Source organism: Talpa europaea, assembly GCF_964194135.1.
Source record: "Talpa europaea genome assembly, chromosome: 13".
NCBI lineage: Eukaryota > Metazoa > Chordata > Mammalia > Eulipotyphla > Talpidae > Talpa > Talpa europaea.
This window is the reverse complement of record NC_140080.1, coordinates 12474431-12499816: the sequence shown is the minus strand read 5'-3', so window position 1 is coordinate 12499816 and position 25386 is coordinate 12474431. Positions and strand designations below refer to the sequence as shown.

The following is a 25386-nucleotide window of genomic DNA, read 5'->3' as shown; positions in this document are numbered from 1 at the left end:
GGGGATCGAACCGGTGCTGCAGAGGCTGCGGGCAGCTTTGCAGCCCAGCGCTCAACCGCTGCACCACCAGGGGAGGCCTTGAGACGTATTTTAGACCCTAAATATTTGAGCTCTGTGGTCAATTCCTACTTCACATGATTATTGTGAAGAATAAATTCAGTAATACAGTTAGTAAATTTATCACCCCATTTTGCACATAGTAACCCTGAGTCACTGCAGAAAACTGCAGAACAATTTGCAAAAAAGAAAACTGCTTGAAAAAGTTAAACGGGCTTTTTGAGCAAGCTCTCTCGTATTCTCCTAAGGTGGGAAATTCCCTTTAAAAATAGATTTAGTTGGCTAAAAATAGATTTACAATAGAATAGAATAGTTGCGTAAATCTATTTTTGAAAGCATGCAAAATTAAAGTCAAATGATGTTTCAAGTTGAGGTGACCTCACAGTCTTATCTATTTAGAAAAAAAACTGGCTTCCTCTTATTTTGAGTCATCGTAAATATTTGCATTTGATTTTCTCAGTGTTTAAAGTACTGAAATAGAAAAACATGGTTGGATTTCCCTCGTGTCTGTTGTCAAAAAAAAAATAAGGGAAAACAACTCTTTGAATAAATCTTTCTAAAAAAAAAAAATGTACTAAATTCTCAGAGGAAGCAAGCCTTCCCTTGCCCTTGACCTGAGAAGAGGTTGCCTACTCCACCTTCCTGTGGGGGCACCAAGGTGGCAGATCATCCCTCCAGCTGTAGAGAATGACCCATAATTACTTAAAGGCTCCTTGATGAAAGTCAGTGAAAATACTTTGTTGGAGGTTAAGGCAAATAACTTAACTTAAATATACATGTCATCTTACTTGATCTGAGAATGGGGGCCACATTCACTTTCTATTATTGTCAAGGTTTATATATAGATGTTGTATTGAAGAGTCTGGTCATATTGAACAATTAGACATGGGCAGATAACACTTGTGATGTGGAGAAAATGGCTTAAACCATGATAGAGTCAAACTCAATAGTCTCTAAAAACCTCTGATTTATGAAAATCTGATATGGGGAATAACACTACATTACTGTCATCACTAGTTAATTTTAAGAATGAATGAAAAAAAATTGTGCAGTGGTAAATTTTCTGGCTATCTGTGGGTTTCTTTGACTTCTGTTATGTTTCAAGCTCTGCACCATTTGTACACAAATACCTATGAGGACCCGATAGGCATCGGCCATAATGTGGAGATTTTCTCTCTGAATACCCAGGAATTAATGCACCAAGGGTCCTTTTGTTTCAAAATCTTTCTGAAATTCTAGTGATTTCATTCTTATCCTCATGAAATAGTTTGAGGGAAAAAAAACTTAGAAGGAAAGTTGTCTTCAGGAGTATGTGCACGAAAGAATGAACTCTTGCCATTTGTGACGACATGGATGGGACAGAAGAGGCTGATGCTAAGTGCTAGAAAAGCCAGAAAGAGAAAGACAAATACCTGATAATTTCACTCATATGTGCAATAGAGAGAAACAAAACAAAGGAACTGACAAAATTAAACCGAAACAAACCCTAGAAATCTGCCTGTAGAATTGAGACTACCAGAGAAGACTGGGGTGCAGAGTAAAGCAGGGAGGGGGCCCAGTGGACTATGGTGGAGAATTATGGGTGCTTTGGTGGTGTGATGTGGTAGCATCCTGTGAACTGATACCTCTGAATCACACACAGTCTTGTAAACCAGTTTACCTCAATAAAGAAATAATACAGTAAAAAAAGAATACATGCATATATCTAAAACACATAATACACCTTTAAGGTTTTGCCTGTTAAGTTTCTGTATCTTTAGAAAGTCTGCCCCTTGTCCAAGTGTGTCTGCTCGCAGAACTAACCTCAGCGATCATTTCTGTCCCTGCAGGATGGTGCCGCTCCACTGGTGTCTGCTGTGGCTGCTCTTACCACTCAGCTCAAGGACCCAGAAGTTACCCACTCGAGACGAGGAGCTTTTTCAGATGCAGATCCGGGATAAGGCATTTTTCCATGATTCCTCAGTGATTCCAGATGGAGCTGAAATTAGCAGTTATCTCTTTAGAGACACACCTAAGAGGTATTCTCCCTGCAGATCTCCTTTTATCAGAATGTTTGCCTCTAAAAAGAAAGTCACCTTTGGAACTTAGTTTGGGAGACTTGCAACCAACCTCAGAATCACATTGTCTTTTTTTCCTCTGAGTAAGAAAAAGAAATGGCATGCAACTTTCATCTTTAAATAGAGGCTCCTTGATTCTTTCTCACTGTGATCTTTTGGGTAGAGGCCGTGATCCTTGACCGCCCTCTACATTTTAGAGTGATTTTTTTCATAGCTTTAGGACAGTAGGGGTTTCTAAGGAGGATTCTATAGGATTAAAATGCAATTAATTGACTGCATATGAGTCTTCAAGGGTCTGCATTAAGTCTTATAAGGATAATATTTATTTGACCAATATATCATTTGGTGTGAGAGAATCACACCAAATGATAAAAACGGATGCTATTCATTTACGGTTCCTCAAGCAGGTACACTACTGGGTTCATGTAATACTTCTAGTTATTTTAACCTTTAAAAATTACAAATATAGATGAAGTTACTTCCTTTGCAGTGCTCAAACCTCACACTAACTACCTTTGTAAGTGTACAACATATTGTTGAGATTTAGATAATTATATTTAAAAAAAAATCCTTTTAGCCTTTGGCATCCAAAAGGACAAAAGTCATGTATCACCAATAAACCATTTTCCAAAGAAGATGTATCACATCATTAGAGTATCTTTTTTTTGTCACCTCCATTCATGTCAACAATTATAACAATTGAAACCTGGTGAAACTGAGGGGTACTCAGGCAACCCCAACCTGTTAAGGGAAAAAAATCCCATTTTAACCTTTCTAATGTGTTTTTTAATGTGTTTTTAAATTTTTTTTAAAGATTTATTTATGCATACAAGAGTTGGGGTACAGGCCAGAGATGCGGGGGATGAGAGGATCCACCAGAGACAGAGTGGGGAACAGAACAGGCAGACTGATGAAATACATTGCTGAGGGGAGCAGCGGGCGAGACATCAGTCAGTGGTCTGGAATTTGTTCCTCACTGTTCTTCTGATATCAGTAATAATGGAAGGTGGGGGTCTAAACCTCCTCCAGTTCATGGCCCAGTCCCATTACCATCAGGTTCCTCTGCGATTAGTAGGTGATCAGTTTACCTGGTTTGATTGAAATAGCCTATAATTTAGGTATCAGTTCAGCACTGTGTACATTAAATTATTTGCTTGAATAAATGTATGAGATTAGGAACTGACTTGTTAGTGGCATGTAAAATAGCTGTGACACTCTCAGGACATTTGTAAGAGTGAAGTCACATTGCAGAGATGATGACAGTGAATAAAGGAACTTGAAGGCCTGCTGCCACTTACTAAGGCTCAGTCTGTGAAAACAGGAAAGAACACAGCAGTCAGTCCCAAGAATTCAGATGAGTCTTACATATCAGCAGAATTCCTACAGAGCACATTTTGCTTTTCATATTACTTGGTGTTTTGAAATTTTTGAGTGCGTCAAAAGTTTTAAAATTTACTTTAATTCCCAAATATATTTGTGCATTTGCTTTGCAGTATTTTTTAAATACAGTATCCCTCCTTACATGCTTCTATCAGTCACATAATTTATCCTTGCTCTTCCAATCTCTTAAAAATGAAGTAAGTTTTGGTTCTAAGAAGTGTCTTAAAAATTACATATTTTTTTGTCTTTAAAAAGACATGTTTTTGCTAAAGGGCATTTCAAAGCAGTCAGGATTTGCTCCTTCTCTCCCTTGTTTTTATTTTTTTCCTTTGTTTATTCTTTTTGACTTCTCTCACAAAAAAAAAGTGACTGAATTAGATGTTAATTTACAGGCATTAAGAGTTGCAGCCACAATAGAAATATCATTTCTAGGGGTGAAACAGTCCACGGAGGCACCCATTGGCACTGTCTGTATTAGGACTGAAGATGAGATCCCATTGTTGTTGTAACATTTGTTACAACATTTAGTCCCAACAAACAGAAACAACCAGCAAGTTTGTTAATTATTCTTATGTTCATCCTTAAACTCCAAAGGCTAAGTTCATGAAATATTGTTCTCTCAGCCTTGGCATTGTAATTGGGGGCATATTCGCGACATCTGTCTCCCTCCCCAGTGAGTAAGTGTCTGGAGACATCCCTGTTGCTTCCGGTGGCCACTCACTTCCGCAAGAGCTTCGTGCATGGAAGACAACAAATATTTGTCAGATTGTTAAGGTTTATTCAGATGATCTTTTCTCCCTCATCATAAGTGCTTCCATATGAAGATGTTGACTTAGAGGAACTCCCTGCTGTTTTATATGTATAATGATTACCTAGTGGAATGCAAACATTGCTTTATTTGTTATTGTTTGCCTGTGACCTGTATTTAAGTTACTGACACACAGTTACTTAACTCTGGTGAATACACTACTTGTTTGAAATGAGAACAGAAGGTAACAGATGAGCCTGCACACTGGTATCTGCTTAAGCATCCGTTGGCTCTGCTACCCACATCAAATAAAAACAAATGAAGATGAGAATTTTTGAGTAGTTTTTAACTTACACCATACAAAAAAAAGTATTTTAGGGTGCCTATTTGTAATATAGATAGGTTCAATTGTGTTTATGTGGCATCTCCCATGCAACCTAGCCAACAAGAACAAAATTCTACTCTTTTTTTTAAGATTTTTTTTTATACAAGAACCGGGGTACAGGCCAGATATGCGGGAGGGTGAGAGGATTCACCAGAGACAGAGCGGGGAGCAGAACAGGCAGACTGACGCAATACACTGCTGAGGGAAGCAGCAGGTGAGACAGGAAAGGTCTGCTGCACCTTGTGGGTATCTCCCCAGCTGGCCAGGATCAAACCCCCACTGCAGAGGCTGTGGACAGCTTCACAGTGCTGCACTCATCCGCCTGCACCACCAGGGAGGCCCCAAAATTCTACTCTTAAAAAAGCTCATTGAGGGCCTCCCCTGGTGGTGCAGCGGTTGAGCGCTGGGCTGCGAAGCTGCCTGCAGCGTCTGTAGCGCCGATTCGATCCCTGGCCACCGGTGAGGGTCCCACATGGCGCGCAGACCTCTCCTGCTTCCTGCCCGCCTGCTTCTCCCCTCAGCAGTGTACTTCAGTCAATCTGCCTGTTCTGTTCCTCACTCTGTCTCTGGTGGATCCTCTCACCCCCTGTACCTCTGGCCTATACCCTAGCTCTTGGATGCATAAATAAATAAATCTCTAAAAAAAATCCAAGGGGGAAGCATGGAACAGAATGTTTTGATTTTTTTTAATTTGTTTTAAAATCACTGGATTATTTAATTCAACAGAAAATCTTTTTAAAACATAAACTTTTTTTTTTCAAGTTTGATTGATTTGCCACTAGTTGATGTAACAATAAAATTTGGGAAGTCCAAATCCAGGGGTGTAGAAGACTCACCACCCACCAATTCTCCAGGGACACAACCCTACTCGACAGAAAATCATAGTGACAGAAAAATGATAGAGAAATGTGTCTGGCCACTGACGGACACAGGGAAGTTCACTTTTTAAAATTACTTCCTACAAAGTAGATGGACCTCGAGGTGATTATGTTGAGTGAAATCAGCCAAAAAGTGAAAGACAGACTTCGGATGGTTTCACTCAACTGCAGAACATATACACAGCCCCCAAAATTACATGCAAACAGCAGAAGGAATAAAAGTGTGAACTTTACAAAAAGAAGATAATAATGATTACCAAAAGGAATAGGAGGGGGTGGGAAGGAAGATGGGGTGTGGGCAGAGGTGGTTTGGTGGAGGGAAATAAAAGATATAAATATTTTTAAATAAATATATTTCCTAAATGATGATCAGACACCTCTATCCACAAATAAGAAAAGCAGAACGATGAATAAAAGTCACTTGTGGAAAGATGTGAATACCATGTTATTTTGCCAGGAACCAATATGCATTTTAGAATTGTGTCTTCAGAAATAGTCGGCCATTGTGTCAGCATGCCCTCAGGGTAACTTAACAGGTTTATGACCAAATATATGGAAAAAATGCAGTTCCTGTAGGGAACCTGGAAATTCTTCCTGCTTACAACTTACTTCACAATGGCAGGGCTTATGTTAAATAATACCCCACAAAGGGTATTGATTCTTAAGTCAAAATAGTTGTTTTTCAATATCTTTTTATTATTTTATACTGTGTTGCTGGCACATGTGAATTGAGAACCTCCAGCTAGTGAACTTGCACAGTTAATGATGACCGCATCATGATTTGTGTTAAATACAGTTTTATTCTCTGAAATGAATAAATGTAACCAAGTGATTCTCCCTGTAAGTCTTGATTCTAAGTGTTCAAATGTGTGATCTCCCTCTGAATCGGTCCACTTTCCTACAGGTATTTCTTTGTTGTTGAAGAAGACAATACTCCACTGTCAGTCACAGTGACTCCCTGCGACGCACCTTTGGAGTGGAAGCTGACCCTCCAGGAGCTGCCAGAGGAGGCGAGCGGGGAAGGCTCTGGTAAGCTCTGGTGTATTTGCCCCAGCCCTGTGAACCCAGGGCTGCAAGGCATGAGAAACATACAGCCACTTGTAGCAAGAAGCATAATTAGTGAATACAATGAGGAGTATGAATGTATGACTTTTTTTTTTTCTGCATGAAAGACCTGGGTGTAGGTCAGAGATGCAGGAGGTGAGAGGATTCACCATAGACAGAGTGGGGAGCAGAACAGGTGGATCTACTGAAATACACTGCTGAGGGGCGCAGTGGACCAGACAGGAGAGATCTGATGTGCCATGTGGGTGAGCTCCAGGCTAGGGCTTGAACTCAGGCTGTAGCAGTGATAGTGCTGAGACTTAACCCCTAGGCCACCAGGGAGGCCCCTAAATATATGACTGTTTTATTAACAATTTTACTGGAGTGAAAATTATTTTTAAATGCATCTTTCTAACAAAAACAGCACAGGTGCATATGTAAGGCTGGAGGTAGGGATGAAGATGAGGGGGTGAGGATGGCATCAGATGGTGGTAGTTGTGGTAAACTGTGGAGAGTGAGAAGCAAGGAGAAGGGGAAAGGTTTGGACTAGCCTCTGGCTCTGGTTTGCCATGTTGCCTGAACACTGGAATTACTTTGGGGAGCTTTAAATACTACTGATATTTTGATCCTTCCCTGAGAGGTCCTGATTGAATTGGCTGAGGGTGTGGTCTAGAATATGGGACTGACCTATTTGATTATTTGATGCACCCAATGTTGAATCTCTCACCCCTGCGTAATAAATTGTGGAAACAAAGAGGGGTCCACAAAGGACATTTCATATCACTCAAAGTCCAAGATGAGAAGAAAATCAGGAGGCAAAATGGGTTAGAATGTAGATGAAGAGACATACATGTCCCCTTGTTCATGGCAGCATTATTCACAATAGCCAAGAACTGGAAACAACCTAAGTGCATATACACAGTGGAATAGTACTCAGCTATAAAAAAGATGAAATCCTGTTATTTACCACAACATGAATGGACCAAGAGGGTATTATGCTCACTGAATTAAGTCAGATGGAGAACGACAAACACCATATGATCTCACTCATATGTGATGTATAAAGAAACAATCATGAACTAAATAAAAAAAAAATGTTAGACTCTAAGGCCAGATTAGTAGTTACCAGAAAGGAAGGGGAAAGTGGTGGGTGAATAAATCAGGTAAAAGGTATCAACTGTATGATGAGGGCTAGAATTAGACTTTTAGTGGTGGACTTAATGCACTGCACAAGATGTTGACAGAATGATACACTTCAAAAAAAATATATTAACTGAAAAAAGAAGATGCAGATTACAAGATACAAGGAAAAGAGGAGAGTCCACTGGAGGCCCTGAAGGGCTTCTGTGCCCTTTTAGGACTGGAGGCATCAGTGCTTCAAGGGGAAGCTTACACCTGGTGTCCCGCAGGGGAGCTTGCGGGCTGCAGAGCTTACAGCAAGGAGGGAACTGCAACCAGGAAAACCCTGGACGTGCATGCAGGCAGCCATGAGACTGAGAGAGGCAATGAATAGCCAAGTGATGAGTGTGATAATCTCATAGATTGGAGTTAGGAAACTGCATCCCTCATTGTGGACCTGCAGTGATACCTGGAGTAGGTTCATTCCAACTCTGACCACCCAGTCTTCCTCCCATTCTTGGAAACCTCTGTACACTGGTGTCTGTTTAATAGCTGACATTACAGTAATAAAAGATGGAAAAAATTATTTGGCGTCATTACTTTTCCCATATTATGCCTAAGCACATCTTTTATACATTGAAAATGAGCTGCTCTTACTGCTGCTTCATGATCTGTATTATAATGAGATTGTCCAGTCCTACTAACCAAAGTGAAGTTAGTAAAATACCTGGCTGATCTCATGCAAAATTATAGCATCCTTTCCTTAAGCATATGGACAATAGGGATTCATCTCTAAAAGGTTTTTTTATTGTTTTTGACCTAAATTTCCCCCTAACTGGAGTCTATCATGAAGAAATCATTTAAACTCAGAAAATCTTACACACATATGAGCCTTTTTTATGATGGTCAAAAGCTATCCTATGCTACTATTTGATGATATATCATTAAATGAAAAAGGCAGGATTCAAAAGGGGAGGTTTGCTAGGAACCGATGCATGAGAATAGATGTTAAATTAGAAAAAACTGAAAGAGTTTATCAATGGCATCAAAATATGCAAAAGTAAAGTAAAGACTGGATGGAAATAAACCAAATTATTAATAAAGGACCATCTCTGGGGCCTCCCTGGTGGCATAAGAGGTTAAGACACAGCACTACGAAGCTATCCACAGACACTGCAGCATGAGTTCAATCCCTGGCCAGGGAGCTACCCACAGGGCACAGCAAACCTCTCCTGTCTTGCTTACTGCTCTCCCCTCAGCAGTGTATTTCAGTAGATCTGCCTGTTCTGCTCCCCACTCTGTCTCTGGTAAATCCTCTTACACCCCGTATCTCTGGCCTGCACCCCAGCTCTTGTACGCATAAATAAATAAAAATCCTTAAAAGAAAAAAAAAAAAGGACCATCTCTGGATCATGAATGGATGGCTGAATGATCTCTTATCTGGTTCTTATCTATTTCCTCATCTTCAACAGGAATGTGTATTGTTTTTATAATGGAGAAAAAAATGAGCTCCTCTGAAAGGCACAACTTGACAAGTAACAGCACGTGCTGATGCGTGGCCTGTTTCTCTTGTGTCTTCCAGGAGACCCAGAGCCTCTGGAGCAGCAGAAGCAGCAGATCATAAATGAGGAGGGCACAGAGCTGTTCTCCTACAAAGGCAATGACGTGGAGTATTTCCTGTCTTCCAGCTCGCCGTCTGGTTTGTATCAGCTGGAGCTGCTCTCAACAGAGAAAGACACTCACTTCAAAGTCTATGCCACCACCACCCCGGAGTCAGATCAGCCCTACCCTGAGCTGCCTTATGACCCAAGAGTAGATGTCACCTCCCTGGGACGCACGACCATCACTCTGGCCTGGAAGCCGAGCCCCACGGCGTCTCTGCTGCGACAGCCCATCCAGTACTGTGTGGTCATCAACAAGGAGCACAATTTCAAAAGCCTCTGTGCCGTGGAAGCGAAACTGAGCGCAGATGACGCTTTCATGCTGGCACCCAAACCCGGTCTGGACTTCAGCCCCTTCGACTTCGCCCACTTTGGATTTCCTGTGGACAATTCAGGGAAGGACCGCAGCTTCCTCGCCAAACCAGCTCCCAAGCTGGGGCGGCACGTGTACACACGGCCCAAGGTGGACATTCAGAAAATCTGCATTGGAAACAAGAACATCTTCACCGTGTCGGATCTGAAACCAGACACGCAGTATTACTTTGACGTCTTCGTGGTCAACAGCAACAGCAACATGAGCACCGCTTATGTGGGCACCTTTGCCAGGACCAAGGAGGAGGCGAAGCAGAAGACACTGGAGCTTAAAGACGGGAAGGTGACAGATGTGTTTGTTAAAAGGAAGGGAGCGAAATTTCTCCGGTTTGCTCCGGTCTCTTCTCATCAGAAAGTCACCTTCTTTGTTCACTCTTGTCTGGACGCTGTCCAGATCCAAGTGAGAAGAGACGGGCGGCTCCTCCTGGCTCAGAACGTGGAGGGCATTCGGCAGTTTCAGCTCAGAGGAAAGCCCAAAGCAAAATATCTCATCCGGCTAAAGGGGAACAAAAAGGGAGCTTCCATGTTGAAAATCCTGGCCACCACGAGGCCCACCAAGCAGTCATTCCCCTCGCTGCCTGAGGACACCAGAATCAAGGCCTTCGACAAGCTCCGGACCTGCTCGTCGGCCACTGTGGCTTGGCTGGGCACACAGGAAAGGAACAAGTTCTGCATCTACAAAAAGGAAGTGGACGAGAACTACAACGAAGATCAGAAGAGGAGAGAACAAAACCAGTGCCTCGGGCCCGATACCAGGAAGAAATCGGAGAAGGTGCTCTGTAAATATTTCCACAGTCAAAACCTGCAAAAGGCAGTGACCACGGAAACCATCAAAGGTCTCCAGCCTGGGAAATCATACCTGCTGGATGTTTATGTCATAGGACACGGGGGCCACTCCGTGAAGTATCAGAGTAAAGTCGTGAAAACCCGCAAGTTCTGTTAGTTACCTTGTCTAGAAATGTATTACCTAGAACTCCGGACAGACCTTAAATCACTTTACCTATAAACTGACTACTCCCACAGCTGCGCGAAGTTGTGAGCTGGACTTGTACGGTGGAAGGAAGGATATCAGCTTGTGTATACGTCATTGTTGGAGGAGACCTGTCCTTGTGTGCCCCAGTGATGCCCAGCATGGGTCTGAGGACATCTTGAAGGAACTGCCATCCCTTGCTTTGACCACTGCATGAACTGCTTCTAAATTATTTTATTACCTAAAAATTTAAAAATATGCCATTCATTGCACACATCCACAAATCCTCTCTATAGATGCTAGGATATATATAAATTATTTTATAAAGTCTTGTCTTAAATGTCCGTGTTTCTATGATTGTAAACTATTAAATTCTTTTCCTGTTAAAAAAACAGATCTAATCTTAAGTATATGAAGTGGACAGCCCTCTAGTCAGTTATATTGCTATTGTAAATTCTTATCTGTTGAGTAAAATGTTTAAATACTGTATGTATCTCATGTACAAAGTTGCCATACATTATATTCGTGTACATAAAATTAAAGATATTAGATTATATACTGTTCGTTTTCCCAAGGAGCGACCTTGGTTTTGCAGTTTCTATTCTGTGCCCCCACACAGTACCTGTATGTAATTTGGTATCCAAGTTGACCCTTTTGCATAGCTACAAGGCTGGCTGCTTCTCTCTAAAGTTACTATGGCATTAGAGATCCTTACTACAATCTGCATTTTGGCACTGAGTAGGAGCTAGCTACAGTGAGCATGGAGACAGCTTCCATAGACTGGTTGTGAAAGCACAGGACAAGCCAACCATGATAGTCCATGAGTATTCAACAAATCGTCCATAGCAACCTAATTATTTAACATCTATGTTAAAAGTAAGCATCTGTTTGAACTACAAAAGTGGATATTCCAACTATTTTCCATCTGCTTGAGCATTAGCAAAATAACTATTTTAAAATAGAGTTTAGGGCCTCCCAGGTGGCGCAGCGGTTGAGCGCTGGGTTGTGAAGCTGCCCGCAGCCTCTGTGGCGCCGGTTCGATCCCCGGCTGCTCCCCTGCCACCAGAGGAGGGTCCCACATGGCACGCAGACCTCTCCTGCCGCCCGCTGCTCCCCTCAGCAGTGTGCTTCGGTCCTTCTGCCTGCTCTGCTTCCCGCTCTGGCTCTGGTGAATTCTCTCACCCTCCCGGCTTCTGACTGTACCCAGTGCATGTATAAACCAAACAAACAAACAAACAAACAAATAGATAAATAAATAAGACATGCCTCTAGAAAATTAAAAAAAAAAAAATAAAATAAAATAGAGTTTAAGCAACTTAGCGATGACCCATCCTGGCTTTGATCAGTGATAAGAGAACTGGCACATTAATAGTCAGCTGCTTTTGACTTTGATTTTTTGTGAATTTTGTAAAAATTAATTTAGGCATACATTCAAATAAATCAAGTAAGAAAAGACCATTTATCAAAGATCCTACACAACGATGCAGTTTTAAGTCATTTCTTTCTCTGCAGTCATTTCTTTCTCTTCCACCCCTAAGGTGATATAAGAACACAGGCCCAGAATTCAGAAAAGTCTGGAATTTATGATAAGCTCAGCTAGATGACTTTGGAAAAATTGCATATTTCCCTTTGTTTCCCTTTCCAAACACTGATAAAATTAGGCAGTGAGAGATTTGGGTAACGTGACCTTGGAAGATAGTGCCTTCTCTCGGAAGACACTGCCTATTGTAGAATTCTCTGATTCTAAATTACAAAGTGCTTCTTTGACTTTAAGTGGGGACAGAGAGAATCTCTCACCTCTCTGTGGACCCTTCATGTGTTTTCCCATGCCATGGGGCAGGCATGCATGAGTAGCTTTCCCATGGAATGCAGAATCGCTATGGCTAAGGTAATGGCAGTGGTTATCTTTATGAGTGGTGTTTGGCTTACCTTAGAAAAGAACATTAGCCTTAAATGTGGATTATCCAACCCCTTGGTGTCCAGAGAGTAGATCAAAATTGATCATACCTGTATAGCACACATAAAACTAAAATAATTTTTTTTAGTTCTATTTTTTTTTAAGAATATGTACCCAATGGCCAGATAACCAACCAATGGACTTTAATTGACAAAATCCCAGAGATGCTATGTCCTAAGTTATAAATGTCATGCCTTTGGAAGGAGAATGAACTTTCTCGTATTACTCACATAATTATTATTACAGAGCAATGTACTAAAGGAGACTGCAGTGAATCAAAGAGTCCTTGCAGCTTCTGAAGGTGATGGACTTAACTCTCAGATATTGCTTAATGCCTGGGAAACCCTGGGAACCAGGCCAAGTCCATTTAACCAAGCTTTTGCTTTTCAGCCAGCTGTGATAGTGGTTTCTACACAATCTGGATAAATCTGAGAATTCTTTCATGGCCCCAGTGAAATTTGCCTTTTTAAAATTATAGGAAAATTAAATACACATTGTGAAACTTCTATCACTCACAAAGAGAGAAAAACTATTTAAAATAAAGCTCTCTTATTTACTAATACCTTCAGATTTTAGGAGCATTCAGGTGAACTGGGAACAAGAAAGAAAAATTCATTCTTAATTATCAAAAAAACACCAAAGTAGTTAATGTGGAAATACCGCCATGTTTTCAATAAGTTCCAGAGTAGTTCTATTGAGTATAGGGCATTTAGGATCCCAGCAATAGTCATAGTATCAATAAGGAGGGAGGAATCTTTGAAGATAATTAGTTTCAAGTTCACTATCCTTATTTTTCATGTGCAAAAAGAAACTGAAGAACAGAGAAATAAAAATAACATGCTCATAGTTGAGTTATATGGTACAATTGTCCAGATTGAAATCAGTACAAACTATAACTCACCAAGTCTTGGGAGGGAAAGTTACTTGTGGATCATCTTCCCAAAGGAAATTTTTGTCCTGTTTCTGATTTCAAAGCAACTTACTATAAAGACCATTTCAGAATTTCTTAAGACTGTGTGTAAACTATAACTGACAGCTTCAATCTAGTAAGGAAAAAATAAGGTTATGATAATTTTGCTGGTTTGAGGGAGAAAAAGTATTCTAATCTAGGTTTGCTTGCACACACAAACTTGAGGCTCCAAGACCATTAGTCAATCACTTTAACGATGAGCCTGATATTTTTTTTAAATCTAATGCTATTCAGAATCTGTAAAAAGTTATAACAGATGATTTTCTTGGCTAAATTACTTTATAATCAATGTCTGGATGACTTTTTAAAACATGCATTAAAGGATTAGTGCTGGAAAGGATATATATTGTCCTTATTTTCCTTATTCAGAAATGCCTTTGAGAAAATTAAGAGCAATGTACTAAAGGGGACTGATTTGGGGGGCCTCCCTGGCAGCGCAGTGGTTAATGTCTCAGCACTATCAAAGTATCACCAGCCACCATAGCTTGAGTTCAATCCCTGACCAGAGAGCTAACCCACATGGTGCAGCAGGCCTCTCCAGCTTTGCCCACTGCTGCCCTCAACAGTGTATTTTAGTAGATCTGCCTGTTCTGTCCCCCACTCTTTCTTTGGTGAATCCTCACCCCTCCCCCTTGCACCTCTGGCCTATACCCTAGTTTTTGTATGCATAAATAAATAAAATAAATCTTAAAAAAAAAAAATTAAGATTTTGGTGTCCTGAAAAGACAAATCAAGTGACTTCAATTAAAAAAAAAAAATCTAGCTGAACTTCAGAGTTTGGAGTCAACTTAGTGGCTTTTCAGATTTCTGAGTTCCAGATGAAACCACACATACTTGTGCTTAACTTTTGCATACAATTCAAGGGATTGATGGACCACAAGCCAATCAGGATCCATCCATAACATTACCAATCCCCTCTTAGGGGTCATCTAGATGGAATACTCTATTTGAAAGATGAGAAAATTGAGGTCCTATTAAGACTAGAATTCAGATTCCCATACTCCCAGCTTAAAGTTCACTCCAGGGGGGCCTTCCTGGTGGAGCATGGGGTTAAGTCCCAACAGTATGAATCTATCCCCAGCCACTGCAGCACAAGTTCGATCCCCAGCCAGGGAGGTGACCCACACAGCCCAGCAGACCTCTCCTGTCTTGCCCCTGCTCCCCTCAGCAGTGTATTTCAGTGGATCTGCCTGTTCTGCTCCCCACTGTGTCTCCGGTGAATCCTCTCACCCCCACCCTCTGGCCTGTACCCCAGCTCTTGTATGTATAAATAAATAAATCTTTAAAAAAAAAAAAAGGTTCACTCCAGGACTTCATTTTAAGTGCTTCTCTACTCCAGAGTGTGCCCTAACTCTCCCAGATTGTAGTTCTGTGTCTCTCTTCATTGACTGGATTCAAAGCAAAATCAAACAAACCAGCCTCCAACTTGAAAAGCAAGGTCATTTGGAGTCTCTCCCACCACTTCCTTCCCCACTTTGATATGGTGTGATAGAGATAAAGACAGCTGGGAACTAGCCTTTGGGCCTCTCCCCAGGCCGTGCGGAGTGACCACGGGCAGCCTTCAGCTGGCCCCCTTTGTAGTCTTCTGCGGGACCTGGGAGGCATCAGGGCACACTTGTCTTTCTGTTCTTCCCGTGGAGTTTTGGCCCAAAAAATAGACAGTAGTTTAGGATGTGGGTTTTGTTCAGAAGTGGGAAAGAGAAAACAGCAAAAGGAAATGAAACTTGGAAGAAAGTATCATTTAATCTAATTTCTTTCTCTAAGGAGACTGAGGGGTAATGAGAATGAAAGATCTACTATAGCTTCATTTTATGAAGGTACAGGATTCTGTCTGTATGCAAACCCACACTGGAAATTTCGACCTAGATCACCATCCACCCTATTACAATTCCCTCTATTAAAGTAAAATAAAAATAAAGCTCCCTCTACTAAAATTCTGACATTTGATTTCCCAGGAATGGTTCATCATGCCTGGGTAAAATTACCTACTTTTCTGTTTATTGCTATTTCTCCTTCTCCAACCTTTGTGAAACAAACTTAGTCATTGAAGTCTAGCAATTAAATTACTTAGAGTGGCTTTTTATAACCACCCGTAGATCTCTTTTGGAAATATTTAAAAATTTTCTTTCAATGTGGGGCCTCCCCTGGTGGCACAGGTGGTTGAGCTCCACACTGTGAAGCTGTCAGCAGCCTCTGCAGGTATGGTTCAATCCCAGCAGGCCGGCGAGCGTCCCACATGGCACAGCACACCTTTCCTGTCGCACCCGCTGCTCCCCTCAGCAGTGTATTTCATCAGTCTGCCTGTTCTGTTCCCCACTCTGTCTCTGGTGAATCATCTCACATCCCCCCCCACCCCCCGCCGGCATCTCTGGCCTCTACCCCAGCTCTTGTATGCATAAATAAATAAATCTTTTAAAAAATAAAAGAGCCATGAAAAAACAAAAATATGAATATAACTCATCATCACATAATGCTATAAAAGAGAACTTTGAGACTATGAGCCAGGGACACATGAGGAGCCTCCTGGATATGGGTATGTCCCAAGGCTTTGGAATCTGAAATAATGTTTTGAATTCAAGACCCAGGTATAAAACAGAAAAGTCAGAGCAGAAAAAATGACTATCTTACAACTAAGAGGTATGATGGATGTGTTGCTTTGTTTTGGAGCCTGTTATTACTGTCAGAAGCTGGTGGGTTGTTTTCTTTTTAAAGTTTTATTTATGCACACAAGAAATGGGATACAGGCTAGAGGTGTGGGGGGATAGAGGATTCATCAGAGACAGAGTAGGGAACAGAACAGGCAGAGGCAGATTGACTGAAATATGCTGCTGAGGGGATCGCAGGCGAGTCAGGAGAGGTCTGCTGCACCATGTGGGTCACCTCCCTGGCCGGGGATTGAACTTATGCTGCAGTGGCCACGGACAGCTTCATAGGCTGCGTCTTAACCCCTTGCTCCACCAGGGAGGCCCCAGAAGCTGGTGAGTTTTAAACAGTGATTTCAAAATATTTCCAGTGTCTTTTTGTATAACTATCTGCCAAGATTAATATCCAAATTGTCATGATTTGGAAATAAGCAGATATCCATTTCTTGTCTATAGTTACTTCTTGGTATAACCCTTCCAACTTGTATAATTAGGGCAGCACTGGATAATATAAACAGTCATTTTAAGATATATTTGACAAGACCCCATCATGTCCATATTTAATTATAACTCTGACAGAGTTTTTGCTTCTGAGAAAAATTGTTTCTAATAAACAGAACCAAGTGCAAGAATACACAGTAGGACTGTTCCATCTCATGCCTTCCTATAAAATGAACACAAACCTATTATATAAGATTAATGGATCAGCTACCTTTCCATGCAGGCTGGAAAATTTCAGCCTATGCCAGATCAGCAGGCAGTTTTTAGAAGCAGGGTTTTATCCTCAAAGACCATAGAAATGCCTAAGAAGCCTCTGTTTTTGTCTGACCCATTTCGTGCTCTTGTGTGGGTCCATATGACAAAAATACCTGGCTTGTGGCTTAACCCTTTCATAGTTGGGACAACAGATAAAACTTGCTCAATGAGCAGGCGGCTAAGAGCAATGGATGGAGTCACAGAGGAGGCCCATCTCCGATGATGGAGTTCCCAGGTAGTGTAGCAGCCACCCTAGCCTTAGCCATTTGTAATGTCTCCTGCTTTTTCTAGCAGGAGAACTCAAGACAAGAAGCAAGTAAGACAAGTGAGGGACAAACAAGTCCACATACATGCTTAAAGCAACCAAAGAGAATTTAAGCAGTTTTGTGATGGATAAAATCTCATTTTAAACATATTTGTAAAGAATTCAGGTTCTGTTGGCCAACTCATATGAAATGGTGGTATTGAATATCTCCTTCCTGTCAAATAAAGCTTCCTCATAGAAAGAGACCAAGATCTAAATTAGAGGTTGCAGAATTTTCCATCCTGCATATGATCACAAATCCTCTTGGGTTATCCATGGAGAATCTTCTGGCACAGAAAGGGATGACAGAGATATGAAAGCTGGGGAAGAATCACAGAATCTACATTGTTCAGTGCAAATTCCCTAGGCTAACTGTAGAGAGCTGTGCCTCCAAAGTGTGCAGGGCAAACTGGGCTGCTCTAAACAGGGTAGATGAATTCCCTTGCCAATTCCATGGGCCTGCATTCCGGGGAGACTGAGTTGAAATGTGCAGATAAATACTTAGTTCTGGAGTTTTTGGCGCCAAAGCATACAGAATACTTATGTTCTGCTATGGAAATGTTGGAAGAACAGAACTTCTGTTTTTAATATCTCTGAGGATTTAAAACAGTGCTTAGCCTGCTTATTACCTTTCATAAAAGTCACTCCTACTTTAAAAGTCTCTTGTGGGTTTACCTATATTAAAAAGAAGAAAAGAATACTTTTTGATTACACTGAGTTTTCTCTTCTCTATTGAAGTTAAACAAGCTCTTAGAGAAAGGACAGCAATAGAAAGAGGGTAGACTTGGAAGTTTGGGGGGTGATTTTTTAAACTTTGGTGACCTTGAGCTTTCACATTTATAAAATGAGAAGGGTGATGATCTCAAAGTTTCCTTTTCAAAACTCAGGGAAACTAACAGAACTTTTAAGAATACACAATGTGCCAGGCATGTGCCGTATCATTATTTAATCATCTTACAGCCCTGAGATGAGGATATAATTGTATCTCTTTGGACAGATAAGCAGCCCAAAGAATAAAGAAATGACAGAAACTCTGTGAAGTCTGGAGCTAAATGAAAAGTGTCTTTCCATTTCTACTTATTTGATTGTGAGCTTTAGAGCTTCTTAGTGAACCAGAATTTCTCCAGAATAGAATACATGAGGAGTAGATTGATAAAAATGAGAAGTGGAAATCATTTCAAAGTTTTCCCTGGGTCTGTATAAACAAATTATCTCTGACATGATTAAGTATGGAGAGCTGGAGATGGAAGAGAATTCACAAGGCATTGCTAAGCTCCTCTTATTATGCAGAAATTTTCCATTTTAATGGTGTCTTAAACAACATTACAGCAGCCTTGCTTCTAATTTGTCTAAATGTCTTATTATATCAATTTTGCTGGAATGCTTACATATAATATAATGCATCTACGATATAATGCCAATAAAACTTAATGTGATGCATTAGTATTTTAACATAAAGAGTTGTCTGCCTTCTTTTGTTGTGTTTTTTTAATAGCAAATATTTATTCTTCTAGGTCTTCAATATATCAAACTCTGATCTGAGAGTATCATCTGAGCTGAGGCATCACACCATTATGACATATATAATATTCTTTTCCAGTTTGTACTGATGAATAAACCAAGGATCAGAGAGGTTAAGCTAGTTCCCCATATCACACAGGTATAAGAGGCTCAGCTCAGTATTGAATCCAAAGTCATAAAGCAGGCATTGGAAGGTCATTCTATGAAAGACTTGGTTTGTTGCACATTGAGTGTTTGGTATTGATATTCTCCTAATTCACTTACTGACACCTTTGTTCCATACAAATTTTCCCACGAACTTGATATTTAAGGAGCTCACACAGCAGCTACCTTAGTTTTAGGCTGAAAACTGGTGAACTTTGCACCTTGAGTAGGGAAGAAGGAGTCGATGCAGGATTCATGGATCCCCTTAGGGGCAGTGTGTTGGTGGAGGCTGCTGCTTGGGCTCTACTCTTCCTTGGATAAGGCTAAGGAATAGTTTCCTCCAAATTGCTAAGGTGATGTTCATTGTAATAAAAAACAAACACCACAACATTACTAAAACACAATGAAATTTGGGCCTCCACTATAATTCCATCCTCCAAAAATGCTATGTTCAACAATTCTGTTTACATTCCAATGTTTTTTCCTTCTCTGTTCATAAACTAATATTTATTATTATCATTCTTTTTATCAAATATGGAATTATGCTGAATGCACAGTCTGGAACTGTGTTTTTTTTTTTTTTTGAACTTCTTATTTTAGTGCACTTTCCATGTCAGCTTGATCTCTTTTGTTTTCTTAAACATTGGTTCTCCTAGACATTCTCCTCAGATGTCTGTGTAAAGTGTGTATCTGTATAAACACACGGTTGTGGCCAGTGTCAGTGCTCAGTCATCACCTGCTTCCAGTGTTCCTTGATGCATGTGAACTTCCTCTCTTAACAGGTACGAAGACCTGCCTTGACCTAACTTCAGCCAGGCTGGTCTGAGCTGGTTAATCCTGGATCTTCAGTGTGCACTCTTGTAAGGTCTACAGAGTCCAATTTTAGCAAAAATAGGGTCTCCCTGGTGATGCAAGGGGTTAAGCACAGCACTGTGAAGCTATCCACAGCTTCTGCAGCACGGTTGGTCAGGGAGCTACCCACATGGCACAGCAGACCTCTCTTGCCTCGCCCGCTGCTCCCCTCAGCAGTGTATTTCATCAATCCACCTGTTCTTCTCCCCACTCTGTCTCTGTTGAATACTCTCCCCCCACCGTATGTCTGCCTGTACCCCAGTTCTTGTATGCATAGAATAATAAAAATAAATCTTAAAAAAAATACTATTAAGTCACGTTAGCCAGAATCTTCCTTCTATCTTCCATCTTCAATCTGATAACTCTTCAAAGCTGATAAACTTCTCACAAACTTACCACCCTCCAAGTAATATTTTCATCATAATCTATCTTAGGTCAGTTTAGCAAGAGTAACCACAGGCTCACAGTAATTTCCCACCCATGTCCCTATTCCCATGTCCCTATTCCTTGGCTATAAATCTCGACATTTCTTTGCTGTATTCAGTTGAACCCAATCTCTCTCCCTGCTGAAAAACCTCATTACAGTGGTACCTACAGTAGTAATAGAACTTCTGAATGAAAGCTGCCTTACATTTTAATAAGTATCAGAATATTTTCTTTGCTGACACAAGTAAAGAACTTCCAGGGGGCCTCCCTTGGCACAGGCAGTTGAGCGCTGTGAAGCTGTCCGTAGCCTCTGCAGCACAGGTTCAATCCCCAGTGGTTGGTGAGATGCCCACATGGCGCAGATCTCTCCTGTCTCGCCTGCTGCTCCCTTCAGCAGTGTATTTCAATCAGTCTGCCTGTTCTGCTCCCCTCTCTGTCTCTGGTGAATCCTCTCACCCCCTGCCCATCTGGCCTCTACCCCAGTTCTTGTATTCATGAATAAATAAATCTTAAAAGAAAAAAAAAAAAGAACTCGCAGAACTTGTCTTCACCTTTAATTGCACTAATATCTTTATGGGGATGTTCACACCACAATATGGATTATTGCAGAGGAGTTAATGCACACATGATTCTAAGAATCAGACCAATGCATTCAAATGCAAGTTCAAAGAAAACATTTCTCACACCCAGTATAAGTAACTTTTATATTAACATGTATATTAAACACTTTGGTGATGAGCTGTGTTTCTGCTCCACCATAATCAAGTTAGCCTTTGACAGGTAAAGCCAATATCATTCCCTGCAGAAATGGCATGTGAAAGAGGGTGAGTTCAAAGCAGGTCATCTCTTGGCTTCTCTTTTACTATATTCTGCATAAAACTCTATCTCCACCCACCTAACCCAATAAGGGTAGGAAGCAGGTCCATTCTTTACAATCATATGGAACCACCATCATTTCCCTGATTGGGGTCAAATGAGTGGGGAAGCCAACTTGTTTACCACCATTACTCCCATATAATTCAGTGACGGTGAAATACTAAACATCTTCACGCCACCTTTGGAATGTACCAAACAGGGGCAGACAGAGAAAGCATAAAAGAGGCCTCAAGTTCATTAACTGGGTCCTCTGGGGTTTATAAGTCATGAGTCTCTCATCTGACAAGAGGTGGAATAAAGACCTTTATAATTCCCATTTCATGCTCATTTCAAATTCTGGCTCAGTGAAATGACCATTAAAAAAGTGAAATGGGGCCTCCCCGGTGGTGCAGCGGTTGAGCGCTGGGTTGTGAAGCTGCCTGCAGCCTCTGCAGCACCAGTTCGATCCCCGGCTGCTCCCCGGCCACCGGAGAAGGGTCCCACGTGGCGCGCAGACCTCTCCTGCCGCCCGCTGCTCCTACTTCGGTCCTTCTGCCTGCTCTGCTCCCCGCTCTGGCTCTGATGAATTCTCTCACCCTCCCGCGCTTCTGACTGTACCCAGTGCTTGTATAAATAATAAATAAATCTTAAAAAAAAAAAAAGAAAAGAAAATATCTTAAAAAAAAAAAAGTGAAATGCCACCTCCCTGGTGGCACAAGGGGTTAAATCTCAGCACTATGAAACTATCCGCAGCCACTGCAGCATGAGTTCGATACCCGGCCAGGGAACTATCCACATGGCACAGCAGACCTCTCCTGTCTCACCTGCTGCTCCCCTCAGCAGTGTATTTCAGTCAATCCGCCTGTTCTGCTCCCCACTCTCTCAAGTGAATCCTCTCACTACCCTCCTCCCCATACCTCTGTTCTACACCCCTGTACTTGTATGCATAAACAAATAAAACTTTTTTTAAAAAAGTAAAATGAAACAACTCATGGTTATTGCATTAGCATTTTGGGTAAGATAAAATATATACTTAATGTCAGCATCTGATTTGTTACACAAATCTTGATATTATATTTTTTCACCCCAAAATTACTTGTACTTTATAGAATGGCAAGGAGCATGTAAAGTTATTTATAAAATCATAACTGGAACATAATAACCATAAATTGTATTTCTTAGATGTGTGATTTCATGTTCCAGAATGAGAAGGCCTTTCGATTTTTCTTTCTCATACTCTTATTTTCTTATAAGGATTAACTTTGCTTCACAAAATTAATGGGGATGCTTTTCTTCTCTCTCTCTATGCTCAGTATTCATATAGTCCTTTAAAATTTGTCATTTCATTTAAATTTTTAAATGCAGTGCTCCAAAGTTGTTCATAGTATCATATTATGGTCTTTAAACATTCTACATATTTATAATTTCCTTTGAAATTTTCAAAATTATTTGTGTCTTATCATTTTCTTAAAATCTTATCATGAGCCCATCTATTGTTTTACTTTTCTCAAAGAAAAGATTTTCTGGTTTTTTTAGTCTAAATTGTTTTCTTTATCACTTTCTTCTGCTTTCTTTGCATTTATACTGGTTTTTTAACTGCATCACTTATCTTGTTTACATTTTTTAAATTTTATAACATTATAACTTTATGTATGCAAATTTTAAGAAATCATTTAGGATCAGGGGGCTCCCTGGGTAGAATATAGATTTTTACCTATGAAACCAATGGTATGACAAATGTATGAAATATCCCAGTAAAGGGGATGAGGTGGAAGGGTAGAGGGTGAGCTACTTGCTAACCTAGCTAAATCTGGAAATGAATGGAGTTTTAGGATAGAAGAAACAGTACATAGCACTGTAACCAGTTCATAACGTTGTTTTCCATGGGCTAAGGGTTACCAATTCTAATAGTGCAATACCTGTATACTGGAATTGTACAATTAGGTAAGTTATGGCAGATGGGGAAGACAGATTTCTCACCACTGTATCCCAAGTTTACCAATAAGCAAGGAGACGAGGCTAGACCCATGTGTGTGGTAACAGAATAGAGCTGAAGATCCTATCTCAACTCATGCTTAGATTAATACAGATAAGATGGTTCCATATAGGAAAAGTGATCAGTATGTGTTAACTACATGGACTAGTTTACACACATATATTTCCATGTTCTGTCAGCTGAGAGAGTCTAGAAGGTGTGACACTCCAGTGGTATAAAGCACAGCTAACATTGAGGTCTAGGTTTTGGTCTGAGTCCATTTGGGCTGATATGATTTTGTTATATTGGGTATCTTAAAAACAACACAGATTTATTTCTCACAGTTTTGAAGACTGAAAGTCCAAGATCAGGTTCTAGTGAGGGTCCTCTGATGGGTTGCAGATGGCCAGGGAACAAGCTAGCTCTATGGATCTTCTAATAGGGCCCTAATCCTATTTATATGAGCTCTGTCCTCATGACCCAAAGATTGCACATCTTAATTCCTTCACCTTGGGCTAATTAGGTTTTCACACATGGAGTTTTGGGGAGACACAGATATCAGACTGTTTCTAATACCATTCTCCAAAATGGAATCAAGGCTTCTTATAGAAATGGCTGATTCTATGACTAGGACAGAAAATATACAAGATAATCCTAGAATATCTTACACTACCAGAAAGTAAGGGTGTGCTTTAAAAAGTTTATGTGAGTGTTCCGTAGGAGCTAACTGAAAGCGTTCCCCATGGTCAAACCTAGAACAAGGTAAGCAAACACATTACATAGTCATGTTAGGTTAAACCCAAAGTATGAAGGAAATATCCATGTGTTTATACTGATAAAAAGAAATGATTAAATAAACTGGTAAGAAGAGACAAATCTCCCAGGCAGAATTAAAGCATAGTTTGTCACTGTTAGAATGGGCCATGATTACTTCCAAGGTGTACAGTCTAGGAAGGGTCAATCTAGAAAGGAAAGCAGGAAAACCTGACAAGTCTTTCCTTGGTGCTAAGATGAGGGTCAACACCAACAGTGATAAGTCACCTTGATAGCATTCTTGACGTGAAGCATTGAAAATGGTACGTTACCCCTCGGTCCCCAAGCCCATAGCCCCCATCTAACCATGTAAAAATCATTGGACAGATTCTGATGGAGGGGCATTCTACAAATTACCTGACAAGTACTCTTCAAAATTGTCAAGATCATCAAAAACAAGGAAACTCTGGGGCCTCCCCGGTGGCGCAACGGTTGAGCGCTGGGTTGTGAAGCTGCCCGCAGCCTCTGCAGCGCCAGTTCGATCCCCGGCTGCTCCCCGGCCACCAGAGGAGGGTCCCACATGGCGCGCAGACCTCTCCTGCCGCCCGCTGCTCCCCTCAGCAGTGTACTTTGCTCCCTCTGCCTGCTCTGCTCCCCGCTCTGGCTCTGGTGAATTCTCTCACCCTCCAGTGCTTCTGACTGTACCCAGTGCATGTATAAATAAATAAATAAATAAATAAATAAATAAATAAATAAATAAATAAATAAAAAGCAAGGAAACTCTGAAAAATGGGCATAGTTGAAAGTGATCTCAGAGACACGGTGATCAAATACAAAGTAGGTTCTGGACAGGATTCTGGCAAAGAAAAGGAACATTAGGTAAAAATGACTGAGGGAAATACTCATCAAGTATGGACACTGATTAATGGCAATGTGCCAACACTGATTCATCAGTTGTGACAAATAAACCCTACTTGTGGGCCTCCCCGGTGGCGCAGCGGTTGAGCGCTGGGTTGCGAAGCTGCCGAAGCCTCTGCGACGCCGGTTCGATCCCCGGCTGCTCCCCGGCCACCGGAGGAAGGTCCCACATGGCGCGCAGACCTCTCTTGCCGCCTGCTGCTCCCCTCAGCAGTGTACTTCGGTCCTTCTGCCTGCTCTGCTCCCTGCTCTGGCTCTGGTGAATTCTCTCACCCTCCCGCACTTCTGACTGTACCCAGTGCTTGTATAAACAAAATAAATAAATAAATAAATAAATAAATAAATAAATAAATAAAACATGCCTCTATTAAAAAATAAAATTTAAAAAATTAAAAAAAATAAACCCTACTTGTATATGATGCTAAAAATAAAAGAAACTGGATGTAGGGTATTTGGGAACTTTCTCTTCACAATTTTCCTTTACATTTAATGTAGTCCTAAAAAAAAAAAACAAAATTTATTATAAGAAATAATGTGTCTCATGACAACATCTCCGAAAAATCTCAGAATGCTGCCAGCATATGTCTAATGTTGAAAAATAGAGCTTTCTAGTGAATCCACCAGAATGTTCAAGGTGTAAAT

At 40.9% G+C, this 25386-nt stretch overlaps 1 protein-coding gene across 1 annotated transcript; it reads left to right on the top strand.

Annotated features, from left to right (window-relative positions):
* Positions 1-1804: 1804 nt before the first annotated feature.
* On the top strand, positions 1805-10644 carry NDNF (neuron derived neurotrophic factor; the record flags this gene model as incomplete). The annotated part of the gene is made up of 3 exons (XM_084252353.1): positions 1805-2075; positions 6410-6534; positions 9251-10644. Exons 1-3 carry the CDS (start codon positions 1888-1890, stop codon positions 10642-10644), a joined length of 1707 nt encoding a protein of 568 aa, XP_084108479.1. The 5' UTR covers positions 1805-1887.
* Between the last annotated feature and the right edge of the window lie 14742 nt (positions 10645-25386).